Raw genomic sequence first — 19,463 nt, 5'->3', positions numbered from 1 at the left:
AGCTGGAGGTGGTTGTCCTGGCACCACGATGCCAGATTCTTCACTTCATCCATGTAGGCCGCCTCATCGTTGTTGGAGATGGCACCCAACACCACTGTGTCGTCAGCAAACTTCACAATGGTGTTGAAGCCGTGGGTGGCCACACAGTCTGAAGTGTAGAGGGAGTAGAGCAGTGGCGAGAGGACACATCCCTGAGGTGCTCCTGTGTTGATGGTGATGCTGTTGGAGAAGCACCTGCCCACCCTCACCACCTGAGTTCTGCCAGTGAGGAAGTCCAACACCCATGCACACAGACGGCTGTTAAGTCCCAGATCCCTCAGCTTTGTGAACAGTCTGCAGGGCACTATTGTGTTAAACGCTGAACTGTAATCAACAAACAGCATTCGCACATAGTTACCCTGTTTCTTGTCCACGTGGCTGAGAGTGGTGTGTAGGACGTGGGCGATGGCATCCTCTTTTCTCTTTGCCCTCACGCCCATCTGCTCACATCAGCCTTTCTTCCTGTTAAAAGGCTGTTTATCCTTCCCTCATACCCTTCCTCCCCAAAGTGCTCACGGGGGTCGTTTGGGCTTTCTCCAGAATACTGTAGGGCATTTACCTTACAGTATAAAGAGTCTTAAGGTGACTGTCAGTGTGTTTTGAAGCTATATAAATAAACCTGAACAGAAGGGAAGCATCACAATTGCTTCATTCCCAGTAAATCCAGACAACCTCTGCATTCAAGCACCACACTTAGCCGGGTCGTACAAATGGCAGTAGCCTGCAGTTTAATAACAGTTACAGCCTGAAGTTACAGGAACCTTCAGGGTACAATGATTAAGATGCAGCATGTTCACACATTATGAAAAAACAAAATCCTCAGAATATACGCCCTCAAAGCCATTATCCTTGCTTTGGTATACGCTCTTCAACTCCAGCCTTATAAGTTAAGCTATGCTTTGTGATCACGTCCACACCGTACGGGAAATAGTGGTAAAAAAAAGAAATCGTGCTATTCTACAGTCAGACTGGACCTTTGGCAGAATGAGGCCACCAACAGGTTAAAGTGCCCCTGTGTGCCCCCTGTCTGGCTTTTCTGTTCACGTGGTTTTCAAAATGAACCTCATCACTCTTTTTTCTGTGGCTCATCTATGTCACTATGTGACACCTGGAGCGAGTTCAAATGAGAAGCCTTGCATTCCCCTCAGCCACCTGAGCCTCTCCCCTTCAGTGCCAGCAAAGTGTGCAGTTGATGTGGCTAAGCTTTGCTGTCTTACAGATAAATGTGTTGGTTAACAGATACGAGGGTACAGTCATATTTCTTGATGTATATATTGTCGGATATGCTCAGATGCTTGGAGTAATTAAGAAATGGTTTTACCACATTGTTCATCGAGCAGCTCCGACTCCGCGGTTTAGAGCATTTCAGCACTGTCTCACTTTCATCACACCCAGATGCTTTTGAAGGGTCTCACAGAGACAGCAGCCAACACAGCGTGTTTCCAACTGAGGGTGAAATGAAGAGCTGAGCACAAAGTGCAAGGGTACAGGGAATGAGCACAACAGGGACACTTTAAAATTTGAATATTTTTAGCAAATTGACATTGAAATTTTCTTGGAAAAACCTCCCCAAGAATTTACAGCAGTGTTGAGTTCATCAGTGTCTGTAAAATCGTCTGAATCTTCTGAATTCAGTCAGTAGGCCCTCCGAATCTCATAGGGCGACCAGGCGCTCACCCCCTCTTCCTTAGCCCAGGAGGAATGAGCTTCGGCGCCGGGGGTTAGGCTGCCGTGGCCGTCGGCCGCCTCCTCCGTCACCATCTTGGTCACCAGATCTGTGACGGGGCTGCTCATGTAGGGAGGGCAGGGGAAGGAGGAGGAGGAGGGTGTGGTGGGGTAAGTGCTGGTGGAGGTTAAAGGGTGATAGTGGACATCCTCCAGAGAGTGCAGAGTGTAGGGCTGGCTGCTGGAGACGGGGCCCAGGGAGGAGCTTCGGCTCGGAGAGCGGTACTGGGAGGGGCTCCCTGGAGGTTCGGGGCTGGGCATGGAGGGTGGGACGCTGACGGAGGCCAGGTTGTCCTGACACAGAGCCTCCACCTGAGATACTGGCTCAGACTGCTCCCACGAGTCTCTCTGCAGCAGGAAGACAGCAGAGGAAAGGATGAATCAGTCATTTATTTCCTCATCAGATAGTGCAAAGTCCCCAACATCACAGCAGACCTTTTGTAACGAGAGCGTTTCCTGTAGTGTCGCATTATTTCCTTCACTACGTTTGTTTCACTTCCCTGCCCTGCGAGCACATCTGAAAGCCTCTGTGGACATGCAACCTCGACCACTCTAGAACTCGGACTTTAAATGGATCTCAGTAACTGAAGTGTATTTGTGATCTATCCATGAATACAGTTTTGGTTTTGGCTTTTCTAGAATCCTCTGTGCAGTCCGGTCGAGGCACACCGCCCACCCTGTCCAATGGTGTGCAAAAATGTAACATCAGAGCACAAACTGCAAATGTGGCTGAACGAGGAGCATGTCTGTTTTTCACTCTAAAAACTTCCATACACGCCATCAGTGCAGTTAGGATGACGACCAGGCAGGCGTACTATGAAGGTCATCGGTGCCACGCCGCCTCTGTGACTGCTGCTAAAAGTTTGACTTTAGGGCCCAAATAGCTCCGCAAGATTATCAATAATTCCACTTATTAAATGTCCTTGTTAGTCTTGTTATATTTTAGAGTTTTCTTTAAACAGCAGTGCACAGCTAGCATAACTGTCCTGTGCTGAATGCTCTTGGCTCTAGCTGTGCAGTCAGTGACCAGTCAAACAAAAACGTCACATAAAAAATGAACTTTTTTCATCTCGAACTGCGGTGGAAAGATTGCTCATTTAAAAATGCTCCACTACGAGAAGAACGTCCTTCACTGTACTCGAGTACTCTCAGCTGAAGTGTCAAAGCTGGCCCTGTAGAGCAGCAGTTCCTAACCCCGACCCCGGTGAACACATAAATCTCAGGGGGTCGACACAAACAACGATAAAAGGAAAAGAATTTTGCATATGGAAAATTAGTCGGCCAACAGTTATTTAAAGTGAAAGCATGAAGTGACTCACAGCCCAGACACTAACAGAGCCTAAGGTTGATCACAGAGCATTCTCTTTAACAACGTCGCACCTGCTGTGTGGACTGGATTTAAAGAATGTAATCTCACTAGTGACTAAAGTAACTAAATTAAATCCAAATCCAAATGCATGAAATAACCAATAGAACTTGGTTCTTTCGGTTCCTCTTGTCTCAGCGTGTTCCTGCTCTTCACTGCAGCTTGGTATCGTTGAAATCCTCGAGCTCTGAGTCTTCTTACACTCAGCAGCATCGTGTCCCTCGCCATGTTAATAGATTAGCTTGTCAGAACAAAGTTACTGATTTTTCTTCAAAACAGAGAAACATTTTTCACACTGAACATAAGTGGAGCTGATGGGAAATCAGTCTGCACTGACAAAGTTGATCTGAAGCTAATATGAGACTACGGAGGTCTCAGTTTGGCAAATAAAGCAGACAGCTTCTAAACTTTCCTCTTTCAGCTGTGAAGGAAGAACAACAGGAACTTTGTACTGAAAATACCAGGCATGCAGAGACTATGATCAGAGCTGCGTACACGCAGAGCCCTGCAGGAACATTTGTAGCTGTCGGTCAGCTGGCTGACACTTGAAAAATGTGAACATCACGCAGAGTATATGTTTATGTTTCACAGTAACTAAAAAGGTACGCTGAACTTCTGTGTTGCCGTTTTTAAATCCACGAAGGTTATTCTGAACATGCGCTTTGTTTTGTCAGCGTGCCACCATCACTCTGATTCATACCAGAAACAGATGCGAGGACTCTCCTCCGAAGGGCGGCAGCAGGGAGGACAGTGCTGACGAGGGCAGGAAGGACCCGCCGGAGCTGGAGAAGGTGGCGGCGCTGCGGTAGTCACCAAAGGTTTCTGGGTAGTAGCTGTCTATGAGCGAGGAGTAGCTGCTCATGGTGGAGGGCTCACAGCCTAGAGGCTTACCCCCAAGGGTGGAGGAATAGACATCAGGGGAGAACTGCTTGGTGGATGGGCAGAAATCTGAGTCAGAGATGAAGGAACGTCCTCTTATGCCATAGTAGCTGGGCAGCATGTGGGCACCTGAAGTGGAGAAGCAGAAATGCCTTTATCATTGTTACTCAGTGACTCCAGACACCCTGCTCTGTCTCAGGGGGCAGACTCGGTCAGAGGACGCTCACCTGGCATCTGGACGAATGATGGCGGAGTGGTTGATCCTCCCTGCAGAAACAGAGACATTCCAGGTTTTACTTATATATGAATTATGGAGTTCCACCGATACTTGTCTTCTTTGTTGAAAACGGTTCCTGTGGTCTAGCAGTTAACACTGTTACAGCAACACTTTTGTCTTAGAAGCAAATGTTGTTGTTTCTAAACAGATGTTTGTTGGCCCTAAAACATATCAGCTGACAAAAAAACAAAACAAACCCAGACATGTCACGGGATGATGAGTGAAGAAGGAAGGATGAAACATCATCCTACAACACAAATGTGTATTTGGTCTTGAGTTTCTCTGGTGCTAAGGGCGATTGCTCAGATCAGCCTTGTATGAATTTGCAGCTGGACCAAAACCACATAAATGCTTCTATTTATAACCCGTCTCCACGTGATATGTAAGATGCAGCCTGAGATAGACGCTGGACATCATGTTTGCAGGGATCAGTCACTGGCTTAATGTTTAAGCCCTTACTGTAAGCCCGAGTCAATAACTGCTCTTCAACAGGGAAACGGCCTCTTGAGTTCGTACGGATACAAAGTGTCAGCAGCAGAGCACAGCGAGGCAGGAAGACCAGCAAACCTAAAATAATGGATGACAACTCTTGAAATTAAGTCAATGACACCAATATTACAGAGCACTTTGTAAAGGTCCTCAAATTTAAACTCCAAACAAATTTCACACTCATTATTCGGACAGACAGACCTTTACTTTTAGTTTGACCTAACTGTGGTATTACCAGCATGAAACATGCTAACAGCCCCTTTCATCCATAAGTCCACACTTGTGACAACCCCAACCGTAAGCCCAACCCAGAGTGTGTAGTTTGTGTTCCCGCCTTTGTCCAAAGCATAGAGTTAGGCCAAAAAGTAGTTTTTATTATAGACGAGACCTTTGAGGGAGCAAAATAAGAATCGTAAGAATCAACAAAGCTGCAAACACAGTCAGATCTCTTACTCGCTGCGTAACATTAAAGGACTCACACACTGTTGGTCATTCACCACAGAGCACTAATGTGAAATATTACATAAGTGTTTATCTGACAGGATTTCAAAGTCTGGAGTCACGCTGCTGATGGACCTGCATCACTGGTCTCCAGTGTTCACCATGTATGACGCGGCCCTGTTTGCTGTGTCATCTTTGGTACGCTTGTCACTGGAGGCTCAGAGAACCCGGTTGCCTCTGGATGTTGTTGACCACACAGCACTGCAGTTTGTTTCTGCTCTAAAAGCAGACACAGATTCGTGTCAGAGAGTTGCAGCGCAGGGACACAGAGGACAAGGTTTGGCAGGATCTCTGGTTTGCATATTGCTAACATGAAAGAGTTGATATTAAGCCCATGTCGGCTGGGACGCACGCAAATTTTGAGGGTTAAATTTGAATGTGATTTGCCAGTGCCAAGACTTCCTCATGTGGCCCAGGTATGGCTCAGTGCATCTCTGAAGGCTGCCTATGGAAATCAGCTCGCTCAAGCTCAGACAGTCAGGTAGTGTGCGTATTTGTGCCGTGGCGTTGACTAACGATAGATTTATTTAGCTTTGTTTCGCAGAAAAGCTCTTCCTTCCTATGCAAAATATGTTACACAATGATATTTTTAAAACAGCCCATTTCATATTTTTAAAATCGAACACGCACAACTGTTTTGTGTAAATTTTCCTACTTTAAACAGAAACTTGATCCATATTTCTTCCTGGCTCATTGTTTGCTTTTTATCCAGCATGTTGCACTGTGTTGTAGCATCTCCTGCATGTTGTTCGTGCAACACACACACACACAAAGAGTGAGTTTGTGTTGTTTGTTAGCATTAGCGCTTTCACCCCGGTACACCTCGCGATGTCTCTTCAGCATCATGTCACACTTTGATTTGTTCCCAGGCTCATTTATGTAATAGCAACATGTCTGGACACGCTAGCTCGACAGAACATGTCAGAAAAGAGAAGCTGCTGATGTGAAATGGTGTAAGAGCTTTATAGTTTCTGTCTGGCTGTCCCAACATGAGGAGACTGTGGTCAGAGTTTGCTCTTATCTTTCAATGGCCTTTTATTCCCAGGTAAAAGGCAGCGCAAGCCAACACAAGGGCGGGAATGGCTTTAGTTACTGTGTGCCTCTGTGCATTATTAGCTCTACAACCATCATTTATAAACACACAGTAAAGCCCACACTGAAAGCAGACTGTAGACCTGCAGACAATGGCCTGTCATACTGCCTCCATGCTGTATTCTTTTGGCCCAATGATTGCATAATACCACATTTGACCATGAAAACAGAACGCAGAGGTAGCAACTAAGATTCTTTTACACGCCTCGTTGTCTCCAAAGGAGACTATTGTTTGACATGCTTTGGTATATTGTACATGCTAACATAACATGTAACAATAAGCTATAGAGTCCACAGTTAAATAAAGTTTGTGGGATTAAAGGCCAACTGCTCCCAAACAACTGTTTCTCAGGGACTACACACTGACCACGTCCTATTACCTGAGCCGGCAGTTAGCCACAGGTAATGGACAACTATTGGAATAAATTGCTAACCAAGAGTGATGGATTAAAATTCATAAATGAATGAGAAAAATGCTTAAATCGAACATGGACAGCTAAGGAGCGCTAAGGCTAACAGATAAATATTGTAACAAAAAGTAGCCAAACGTTAGTTTAAAGAGACGACGTATGGAGATTTGGTGGATTATTGGTTATCTAAAGAACGGTTGCTCAGCTGTATTAAACGAAACAAAGGTGTGTTGAACGTTTTCCCATCAGACAACTTATGTTTGAAATGATTTATTACCATCACCATCAGAGTCTGGGATTCTCAAGGAAGTCATAAAACTCATCACTCTCCACAAGTATGCTATTGTGCATATAAGTGATGAGTAAATGTGGCCTACGGGTGGATGCTGGAGTGGCTGTGAGAGTGGGGGAGCTTAAAGACGAGGCCAGAACGAAGAGCGTTTGATAGACGTGAGCAGAGCGAGCCATGTTACACATGTGTGTGTTAGTCCCCATAGGGAACTAGTTCCTCTGCATTTAACCCATTCACCCAGTGAAGCAGTGGGCAGCCACCAACGCAGCGCCCGGGGAGCGGCATGTAGGGACGGCACCTTGCTCAGGGGTACCTCAGGGCAGCCGTTCAGTGGAGTCGAACCCCCGACCTTCCGATCATGGGGCCACCACTCTACCTACTGAGCTATCCCTGCCCCTGTGTGTGACATGCACAGCTCACGTCGCCTGCAGGCTTCGCTCGATTCAGTTTGGAATATCAAAAAAGCGAAAATGCTGACGGACTGAAAAAACAATTGGAATGATGCCACAGGTGTTAGCTTGTTATTCAAATTTAAGGGAAGTAATAAAAGCAAGAAGATAGCTTCTGGAGCTCCCGTCGATTCACCGAGCCCTGACAAAAGCGTACAGTCTGTCACACTTGTGTGCGGTAGCCACACAGCTTGGATGTGGAGCTCGTTAGATTAAGGTCGTCTGTTTCTGAGACGATGCCCAATCTCGCAGAGCTGCTCTTCACCACTTTTTAATAACAGCTTTGATTTGTTTTGATTACTTTGTTCCCATTTTCAGTTTTGATTGAAAATTAGTTGACGTTAAATAAAATCCAGACTATTCCTCGCCTTCTTCTGCTGTCACAGGACGTCTGCAACACAATCTAAACAGCATCTCGGCTCTGATTAAGACTAAATAGTTCTGTTAGTTTCTTGTTGTTGTTAACGACCTGTCCTTCAGCATCAAATGAAGCTAAACTTTTAATCTTTTATGGCAGCTCTGCCTCCACACAAAGAGTTTAAGAACCAGCGACAGAGTGAATTTCTGTCTGTGATAATGTCAGCCTACGTGCTAGGAATTTACCCCACCCCCACCCACACACAAAAGTACACCTGTGCCAAAAATGTTATAATGAGCACCGCACTGCAGCAGATAGAGGAAACGTCTGCTGGCATCTTCCAATGTTGTCTGACATAATTCCTCCATTGCTCGAGCCATCAGCGAGTGTATGGCGTGGACGTGCCAGCACAGAAAACAAACAGTGTCCTGTAAAAGCCTTTTGACAGGCGGTTTGTGGAAAATAAAAAGGCAGTCTTGCGTGTGCGAGCAGGCGTCTAAAGCACAGAAGCACAGCCTGATTTCTCTGTGTGCATGTGTGTGAGAAAGTGTGTGTCTGAGACAACAATAGGAGGTTTGTCTGTGGCGTGATCACGGCACAGGACAATATCGGCTGGCAGGTGTGCACGGATCAAACTTTGCATAGGCAGTCTCCTGCACGGGCCCTTTCTTCTGTTTCTCTGTGCTACCTGTCCACCTCAAATCCCCCCGCCCTGCCTCCACCTTTTTGTGGATTTTTTTGGGAGATCATGGCCTACAGCATTGCAGGCATTGTATTAGCGCTCCTTTGTGAGGTTAGGATGAGTTTTTGTGCTCCGTGTCTCTTTCTACACGCACAGTGCTCGGCTATTTACAGAATGGCTTTGCAAGCGAGGTACAGGTGGTCAAAGGATCCACCGTGGATCGTTAGCGCACAAAAACGAGCCTCAATGTAAACAAGAGGAGTTTTTTTGTTTTTAGAAAACCTCCCAGTCGCTAAGAGAAGGTCAGCTGTGCCGTTTGGCTTGATAGAGGAAAGTAAAGCAGGGAGAGACAGGCGGTTTAGAAGACGTGGTGCTCACGCTGTATCTGGGTCCGTTTGTCTGCCGGGACCTCTTCTCTGCCAGCAGGTCTTTGACCGTGTGCTTCACTCGGACGCCCTGGTACACTCTCTTAGAATATTCTGCAGACAGACAGAGCACAGACATGAGTGATGCAGCTCAACTTGTAACACGACGTCATACAAATTTTCATCCATTCCCACAAATGTGTGGTCATTTGAATGCTTCACAGTTTTATGCATATAGGCGAATGACTCTTTGGGATTGGTGTGTAAATGTCATGGAAATTGCCTTTGGTTTGGTCAATGCAAATGGACTTCTAAAGAGAGGCAATTAACTACAAACTCTTGCCAAAACCTCACCATAAGCAAACACTCCAGAGGGCTTAGGTGGTACGGAGGAACGACTACACTGCAAAGAAGCGCCACGACTGAATAGGCAGGCGATGCCAGCGAGCATCATGGCGGCACATCGTGTCATATATTAAATAGTCCTCTACAAATCTCACGTGTGTGTTGGTGTGATTTGGTCACATTCCTGGGAAGCAGAGGTAGAAACTCAATGAAAATGCAAACTTTACTATGCAAACGGAAATTGCATGCAAAAATCTTTATGTAAAAGACCCCAGCTTTTTGAATGGATCCTTTAGATAAGGCCCAACTTTGCACAAATGTGAGATTCTTGAAAATATCAACTCTTCTTTGGAGGAGGTTGTTTTTTCCTTTTTAGAAATGACCTTAAAACGTTCAGAAATGACCTCCTCGTGTCAACATCTGTAGAGTTTTCTTAAAACTAGACATTTAGTCCTCATTGATACGTGTCACACACGAGCAGCTTCATCAATATCAGCGCAGGAAACCTTTTGAAGAAACTTTTCCCACTCAAATAAAAGCCTCCGTCACGATCTCACACAAAACCAGACAAACCCTTAAAAAACCCGACATACACTGTAAAAGTAAAACCAAACATTTTTCAATATTTCCATTATGTATAAAACAGCATAATAATAGCACACTTACCTGTGTCCATGATGCTGTTGATGCGCACACACACAGAGGCCTTTCTGTTCTCCCCCTGCTGTATTTGCCTGTAGTAGCTAGATCCAGGAGTGCAGCACCATACTGAGTGGCGTGCTGCAATAGGAGCTTTAATCAGGCTGTGAGGAGGGCAGGGACACATGGAACATGCCACCTCACACTGCAACCATGAGGAGGCAGCTTTTCAAAATGACCTTTATCTATTTGTTTAAATGCAAATGTTTGGTGGGGACGTTTTTTAGACTATTTGCATCTGCAGTCAAGATTAGGGTCAGGAAGCATCAGGAGCATGGGAGTGAGAGAGGCTGTAAAGCAGCTCAGTCGCTCCTCCCCTCAGCCATTTGTCATCAGCACAGTTCCAGAGGATACGTTGTTTCCATATTTTCTTTTTGCTGCTCTTCATTTCTAGCTGCAGGTGTGTGATGCAATCCTGCGATGTCCACCTGCTGATAAATGGTTGGGGCTCCCTGAGACAAATAACTGAAAAATAATGGCACCTTTTTGTGTGAAGCCTTCACTGTGTTTGTATAAAACCCTGAGTGGTCTAGACCTGGTGTTTAAAAAGAGGAGGATACCTTCTCTGCTCTGCTAAACTTTCTGTGTCTGCTGATTGGGACGCTGGCAGTTCATTACTTGTCAATGAAAATTTGCCCATACTGTGTGATGTTTACAGGATAAACCTGGTTACATTTGATGTGCATGACTTCATAATCACACAGACAGCAGTCAGATAAACTAGCTAAACATTAAAGTGGCTCAACTTCTGCCAGCTTGGATTTGCACGCAGTCCTCAGGTGGACACTCAGAGACACCAGCGCTGCGTCTGAGTGTTCACTGTGATCCCTGCGACGTTTAATATCTGACACAGTAAAGGTTTCTGGATGCACAGGTCTTACACACAGTGTGACTTTATGTGGTGACAGCAGCTGTACTTGGTGCCACAGTGCTGGGCTGCCCTTAAAGCTCCAGTATTATCCAACAAAAACGATGCTGCTGCTTTAGCCTGTTGTGTGGTAGAGCCGGTCTCTGTTCACAGGTAAAGAACACCTGACCACAACGTTATAATAAAGCCAGCTTATACAAGTGTTTTCAAGAGGAGCAGCTTCGAAAAAGTCTTTGTTGGTCTAACAAAAGACTCTGCTTATACGTTGTACAGATCCATTTAAATGCTTACATCTATCACTTTCTAATCATTGCAGCCCCCCCCCCCCTCTCCCCCCGTGTAGACTTGTGACAAGCCCGCTAACCAGTGTGGTCCTGCAGTACTTCAGCTGAGTGTTCTGGTAAATAACCACGTGACTGGAACCACATTCTGCACACAATAATACCAACGTTAGCCACACTAAGCAAACGCACACTGTCCACTGTTCTGCACGGCACAAAGTGCCCGACATTAACCTCCTAGGACCTGGTGTCCACATGTGTGGACGTCACATTTTGGGTTATTTAGACCAAAATACTGAATTTTGCTCTACAAGGGCCTGATATCCACTTACGAGGACGTTATATGCTACTGTTCTATCGAAATTTTAAACGAATATCCTCATATGTGGCTCTTATTTTTCTTAAAAACAAAAATAAGGAAAAAAAATCTGGTAATTCTTTGTTTTTACATTCATCGGACCCCAATGTGACCAAATATCAAAGAGAAATTAAAAATGCTCCTGTGGAAGAGTTCAGGTCTTGGGAGGTTAAAGCAACATTTCAAATATGTAAAGCTTTTCTCATTGCCTGAGGATTTCAAATTTGCATTTGTACTGACAGTGTTTTAGTTTTCCATTAGATTCAGCTCAGTTTTGACTGAAACTTGTTACTTTTACAACTTTTCCACCTGTTTCATTAAAAGACAATTGGAGACCTTGATGCAGCCTCGCTCTCACACTGCAGGCCTACTTGTTGTTCCTAGAGTATTTAAAAGTAGAATGGGAGGCAGAGCCTTCAGTTTTCAGGCCCCTCTTCTGTGGAACCAGCTTCCAGTTTGGATTCAGGAGACAGACACTATCTCTACTTTCAAGATTAGGCTTCAAACTTTCCTTTTTGCTAAAGCATATAGTTAGGGCTGGACCAGGTGACCCTGAATCCTCCCTTAGTTATGCTGTAATTGAAAGACAACTACTCTTTCAAGGATTTTTGATATGAAAGGAAGGTCACTTCTTTAGTTACCAGCTGAACCTATCTGTGTCCTGTTGAAAAGCATGTATGGTTACAACAGTCTATTAGTAAAAACAGTCGGAGGATTTAAATTGTTTTTGTAGGACTGTCAATGCTTAAAGGAGTAAGCACTGCTCACCAGTGCTAAAAGCCAGGTAAATTATAGTTTGAATAGCAGATGGGTGGGGCTTTCACAGCAACCATTGTACAGTACATAATGACACAACAAGAACAACAATAATTCCCTTTAAAGCCGAAACCCCCCCAAAATTTAAAACGTTTGGTTTCGTCTCATCATAGTGAGACATAAATAATTCACTTCTTCTTTTCTACATTTTATATATTAAACCAGTGGTGTTCTGTCAGGGCAAGCAAGGAAAGCAGTGCTTGCTATCTCATTCTGTGGCAAACTTTCTCTCGTTACCTGCTTGCAAACAACCTTTAAATTACTACATCTTCTCACTGCAGCTGATCAGCGTCTGTGGAAGCAGGCTCTGCTTGCTTCTGACTGCCCTGAAAGCTGTACCGGGCTAGCATCCCAACTGTGCCGTCAGCAATTACTTGATGTTCTCAAGCTGAGAGGTTAGCACCTTTTTGCATTGTGGGCACACGTCTGGTGTTTGATAGGAACATGACGGAAGACTAGCATGCTACATAAACTGCCATTGGCTCTGCTTTCCCTGCTCTGAGATCGCTGCACATTTGTGGAAACAGAGATAGCATTAGCAAGTAAATGTGATCAATCACCCTAACAGGTACATTTTGTTTTACTTACCATCTTGACCAATATGTGTGATGTAGAGTGTAGTATGAAGACACATGTAAGAACTCCTTTAAGACAAGAAAAGAAAGCCAGGTCTGGTTTCATAAAACATCCAAGTGTGGTGCAGGTGCAGGCTCCATACATGATGCATGAAGCACAGCCATTTAAAAAATAAAAACTCAAGGTCTAGGTCTGTGTCCATCTCTGAAACACTGAAGCGATGTTTCAGAGATGCAGTGTTTTCAATCTCTAAACTCTTACTTTTAATTACAAAATGATACATTTTAGTCCCAGCTATAAATATCTGTAAAGTAACAAATAACAACTTATTAACAATTAGCTGCAGCAGTAAAAATGTGGAAGCACACGTGAGCAGCCACACGGCCCCAGTACTGATGCATGAAGGGCGTCTCTGACATGTTGCAGGATCATTTTGCATCGCTTTCTGCAGCAGCTTGCAGGTTTGCTGTAACTGCTGAAAACTGCACCTCCACGAGAGACAGCCTACTATTTATATAACAGGAAAACTTAGCCGCAGGTTACGTAGCCTGAACGAACTACATGTACTTGTTTCTGTAAAAAGTAGAACTGTTTTACCAATGACTCACTCTGCACAGGTGTAAGCATTACCACAGAAGCTAAACCATTTAGATGATAAATTTAAATTTCAAAGTACCTGATCAGGCTCACTGCAAACAACATTTAAGCACGACATCCAATATACTGTACATATTGTATATTGTGGGAAATGGTTTTCACTGGAACAGGTGAGAGGAGAGGAGAGTCAACACTTTCCATATTAACACAGTGGCTTTGAATCGGGCCCAGCACTTACAGAGAATTTTGGGAGCAGACTTCCTCGTCAATAGGAGCATTGTAGTTGCCTGTGTTTTTGTGGCACAGCAATGTTATGTGCACTCACTGCTACATGGAGTTTTTATCAGTTAATGACTCAGAGATAAGAGCGATGTAAAGCTCTCCTCTGCAACGGACATCTGGGGCTGAAGAGGAAGGAAAACATCCAACTGCACTGTGCCTGCAGCTTCAGTCTTCCTGTTCAAATGTGTCTTTATTTCAAAATATTCTCTTTGTGCAGTCAATCAAACACAGCAATCCGACTAATCTGGCTTTTGCATTTGATATTATAAACAAGATCCAGTTTCTCTGTGAGCTCTTTTCCTAGGAAATTCCTCTGATGAACACTAATCGATTTATCTCCAGTAAACTATCTGTCTGCACACAGACACAATAACTGACAACTACATAGCAAATATGGTTGAAACTCTAAGAAGGGAAACAAACACCAAAGCAACAGCGTACCTTGTAACAGCTCTGAGGTAGTCTGGGTATGTGGGGCAGCAAAAGCAAATGTTTTAGAGCTAACCCAAACTGTAGAGTGGAGTGAGCTGCAAAGGCAGGGGACGCACAAAAAACACAACATTTATCAAAACAGGGTTTAAAAGACTTATCACCACCACATTTGTATGTCTACATCAGGGTATACAATCAATACCACTACAAAAAGCCGTCACTTCCATGACCTGCAGGAGCCAACACAGCCACCATCTGCCACTAACACAGAAGAGAAGTGTTTTCATCATCTCTGCAGCAGACACCTGTGCACCAGCTTTGGAAGCACAACTGCAAGACAACTGATGATGCAGCCAGTCTGAGAGGATGGAGGCACCCAGATCCACACTAGGATGTGCTCTTCACTTTCAGATGCAGCTCGATGAACTGCTAAAGAAATGAGACCCACAGTGAGCGTGGACAAACGTTTTCAGTGCCGTGTGTGAAATAGCTTTGAATGCCCACAGCCAACAGGCACTTGAGCCCCACCAGCCGTTTGCTTTTGCACACCAACTCTCTGGATGTCAGAGACATCAACATCAGATTATATAAGCAGCAGATGCAAGTGGAAGTTACAGTTAAAATGGTACTGAATAAATAAAATTGGAGCAAACTAAACTTTTTCGAAGGCTACCAGGATAAAAAAAGATTTGCTTCTTCAGTCCACTAGGTGGTGCTATTAAGGTTTGTTTTTTTGTTTTTTCTCAACTTTATTGAAATTATAAAGCGAACAGTCATTCCAGTTCAGTTTGTACAGTAAATATACAGAGCAAATAAGAGTAACAATAAACAGTACAATAAGATAAGAAGGGTAAATAAAAAGAGGAAAAAAAGAGAGAGGGATGTGACAGACTTTGTACTTGAACGTTGTATCTTTGACAGCTCATTTGTTAAAAATTTCTGAATGAATTTCAATCAAGAACAAATTAAATGATGGGGTTGAGTTTTGAAATTTACATTTATGTAAATGAAATTTCCCTAATAAGATATAAAGATTGACAATGGCACATATTTTTTTTCTTTAGTTTCAAAATAAGTGATAATGTTCTTCCCAATTGAGGTTTGTTTGTTTTCCTAGTGAGTACCATTGGGTGACATCACAGTGAGTGTGTGAGGGGGAACAAAGACTGACGCATGTGACAGAGATAGTCGAAATGTGTTGTGATGTTTAAAGGTGGGATAAAGGAGAGCAGGGGCGATTCTACGAAAAATGATCTGGCACTAAGCCCTCAGTCATAATGTCATCCTTATAGTAGGACTGTGCGATATGACCACAATCTCATCATACAGTGGGGCAAAAAAGTATTTAGTCAGCCACCGATTGTGCAAGTTCCCCCACCTAAAATGATGACAGAGGTCAGTAATTTGCACCAGAGGTACACTTCAACTGTGAGAGACAGAATGTGAAAAAAAATCCATGAATCCACATGGTAGGATTTGTAAAGAATTTATTGGTAAATCAGGGTGGAAAATAAGTATTTGGTCAATAACAAAAATACAACTCAATACTTTGTAACATAACCTTTGTTGGCAATAACAGAGGTCAAACGTTTACTATAGGTCTTTACCAGGTTTGCACACACAGTAGCTGGTATTTTGGCCCATTCCTCCATGCAGATCTTCTCGAGAGCAGTGATGTTTTGGGGCTGTCGCCGAGCAACACGGACTTTCAACTCCCGCCACAGATTTTCTATGGGGTTGAGGTCTGGAGACTGGCTAGGCCACTCCAGGACTTTCAAATGCTTCTTACGGAGCCACTCCTTTGTTGCCCGGGCGGTGTGTTTTGGATCATTGTCATGTTGGAAGACCCAGCCTCATTTCATCTTCAAAGTTCTCACTGATGGAAGGAGGTTTTGGCTCAAAATCTCACGATACATGGCCCCATTCATTCTGTCCTTAACACGGATCAGTCGTCCTGTCCCCTTGGCAGAAAAACAGCCCCATAGCATGATGTTTCCACCCCCATGCTTCACAGTAGGTATGGTGTTCTTGGGATGCAACTCAGTATTCTTCTTCCTCCAAACACGACGAGTTGAGTTTATACCAAAAAGTTCTACTTTGGTTTCATCTGACCACATGACATTCTCCCAATCCTCTGCTGTATCATCCATGTGCTCTCTGGCAAACTTCAGACGGGCCTGGACATGCACTGGCTTCAGCAGCGGAACACGTCTGGCACTGCGGGATTTGATTCCCTGCCGTTGTAGTGTGTTACTGATGGTGACCTTTGTTACTTTGGTCCCAGCTCTCTGCAGGTCATTCACCAGGTCCCCCCGTGTGGTTCTGGGATCTTTGCTCACCGTTCTCATGATCATTTTGACCCCACGGGATGAGATCTTGCGTGGAGCCCCAGATCGAGGGAGATTATCAGTGGTCTTGTATGTCTTCCATTTTCTGATGATTGCTCCCACAGTTGATTTTTTCACACCAAGCTGCTTGCCTATTGTAGATTCACTCTTCCCAGTCTGGTGCAGGTCTACAATACTTTTCCTGGTGTCCTTCGAAAGCTCTTTGGTCTTGGCCATGGCGGAGTTTGGAGTCTGACTGTTTGAGGCTGTGGACAGGTGTCTTTTATACAGATGATGAGTTCAAACAGGTGCCATTCATACAGGTAACGAGTGGGGGACAGAAAAGCTTCTTACACAAGACGTTACAGGTCTGTGAGAGCCAGAGATTTTCCTTGTTTGAGGTGACCAAATACTTATTTTCCACCCTGATTTACGAATAAATTCTTTACAAATCCTACCATGTGGATTCATGGATTTTTTTTTCACATTCTGTCTCTCACAGTTGAAGTGTACCTCTGGTGCAAATTACTGACCTCTGTCATCATTTTAGGTGGGGGAACTTGCACAATCGGTGGCTGACTAAATACTTTTTTGCCCCACTGTATATATATTTATGGTAAATGGTAAATGGCCTGCATTTGTATAGCGCTTTTCTAGTCCCTAAGGACCCCAAAGCGCTTCACACTACATTCAGTCATTCACACACAGGCGATGGCAAGCTACATTGTAGCCACAGCTGCCCTGGGGCGCACTGACAGAGGCGAGGCTGCCAGACACTGGCGCCGCCGGGCCCTCTGACCACCACCAGTAGGCAAACACGGGGTTAGTATCTTGCCCAAGGATATTTGGCATGCCGCCAGGAGGCAGCCTGGGATCGAACCACCGACCTTCAGATTAGTGGCTGACCTGCTCTGCCACCTGAGCTACAGCCACCCATATCTATATATCTATATATATCTATATATCTATATATATCTATATATATATATATATATATATATATATATATATATATATATATATATATATATATATATATATATATATATATATATATATATATATATATATATATATATATATATATATATAAAAAAACACCCAGCACGCCCCTGCGGGCGGTTTATCCTTCAAGCTCGGGTCCTCTACCAGAGGCCTGGGAGCTTGAGGGTCCTGCGCAGTATCTTAGCTGTTCCCAGGACTGCGCTCTTCTGGACAGAGATCTCCGATGTTGTTCCCGGGATCTGCTGGAGCCACTCGCCTATCTTGGGAGTCACCGCACCTAGTGCTCCGATTACCACGGGGACCACCGTTACCTTCACCCTCCACATCCTCTCGAGCTCTTCTCTGAGCCCTTGGTATTTCTCCAGCTTCTCGTGTTCCTTCTTCCTGATATTGCTGTCATTCGGAACCGCTACATCGATCACTACGGCCGTCTTCTTCTGTTTGTCTACCACCACTATGTCCGGTTGGTTAGCCACCACCATTTTGTCCGTCTGTATCTGGAAGTCCCACAGGATCTTAGCTCGGTCATTCTCCACCACCCTTGGGGGCATCTCCCATTTTGACCTCGGGACTTCCAGGTTATACTCGGCACAGATGTTCCTGTACACTATGCCGGCCACTTGGTTATGGCGTTCCATGTATGCCTTGCCTGCTAGCATCTTGCACCCTGCTGTTATGTGCTGGATTGTCTCTGGGGCATCTTTACACAGCCTGCACCTGGGGTCTTGCCTGGTGTGATAGACCCCAGCCTCTATGGATCTTGTGCTCAGAGCTTGTTCTTGTGCTGCCATGATTAGTGCCTCTGTGCTGTCTTTCAGTCCAGCTTTGTCCAGCCACTGGTAGGATTTCTGGATATCAGCCACCTCCTCTATCTGCCGGTGGTACATACCGTGCAGGGGCCTGTCCTTCCATGATGGTTCCTCGTCTCCCTCCTCTTTCTTGGGTTTCTGCTGCCTGAGGTATTCACTGAGCACTCGGTCAGTTGGGGCCATCTTCCTAATGTATTCTTGGATGTTCGTTGTCTCATCCTGGACTGTGGTGCTGACACTCACCAGTCCCCGGCCCCCTTCCTTCCGCTTAGCGTACAGCCTCAGGGTGCTGGATTTGGGGTGAAACCCTCCATGCATGGTAAGGAGCTTTCTTGTCTTTATGTCAGTGGCTTCTATCTCCTCCTTTGGCCAGCCTATTACCCCAGCAGGGTACCTGATCACGGGCAGGGCGTACGTGTTGATGGCCCGGATCTTGTTCTTACCATTCAGCTGACTCCTCAGGACTTGCCTGACCCTCTGCAGGTACTTGGTGGTTGCAGCTTTTCTAGCGGCCTCTTCATGGTTCCCATTCGCCTGTGGGATCCCCAAGTACTTGTAACTGTCCTCTATGTCTGCAATGTTGCCTTCTGGTAGTTCAATCCCCTCAGTTCTGACTACCTTCCCTCTCTTTGTTACCATCCGACTACACTTCTCCAGTCCGAACGACATTCCAATGTCATTGCTGTATAGCCTGGTAGTGTGGATCAGTGAATCGATGTCTCGTTCACTCTTGGCATACAGCTTGATGTCATCCATGTACAGGAGGTGGCTGACAACTGCTCCGTTCCGTAGTCGGTATCCGTAGCCAGTCTTGTTAATGATCTCACTGAGGGGGTTCAGGCCTATGCAGAACAGCAGTGGGGACAGAGCATCTCCTTGGTAGATCCCGCACTTGATGGTGACTTGTGCTATGGGCTTGGAGTTGGCCTCTAGTGTTGTACGCCACATCCCCATTGAGTTCCTGATGAAGGCTCTTAGGGTCCCATTGATCTTGTACAATTCTAGGCATTCCAGTATCCAGCTGTGGGGCATTGAGTCATAGGCCTTCTTGTAATCAATCCAGGCAGTGCACAGGTTGGTCAGTCTGGTCTTGCAGTCTCGGCTGATTGTTCTGTCTACCAGTAGCTGGTGTTTTGCGCCTCTG

The 19,463-nt window shown here is 45.0% G+C and overlaps 1 protein-coding gene across 1 annotated transcript; it reads right to left on the bottom strand.

Moving 5' to 3' along the window:
• Positions 1-1,674: 1,674 nt before the first annotated feature.
• On the bottom strand, positions 1,675-10,095 carry pou2af2 (POU class 2 homeobox associating factor 2; the record flags this gene model as incomplete). Its single annotated transcript, XM_080889249.1, has 5 exons — positions 1,675-2,112; positions 3,831-4,138; positions 4,237-4,276; positions 8,938-9,038; positions 9,936-10,095. The coding sequence occupies 5 exons, from the start codon at positions 10,093-10,095 to the stop codon at positions 1,675-1,677; spliced, it is 1,047 nt and encodes a 348-aa protein (XP_080745375.1).
• Between the last annotated feature and the right edge of the window lie 9,368 nt (positions 10,096-19,463).

This window comes from Rhamphochromis sp. 'chilingali', assembly GCF_963969265.1.
Source record: "Rhamphochromis sp. 'chilingali' genome assembly, chromosome: 8".
Classification (NCBI taxonomy): Eukaryota; Metazoa; Chordata; class Actinopteri; order Cichliformes; family Cichlidae; genus Rhamphochromis; species Rhamphochromis sp. 'chilingali'.
This window is presented reverse-complemented; position numbering and strand designations above follow the sequence as displayed.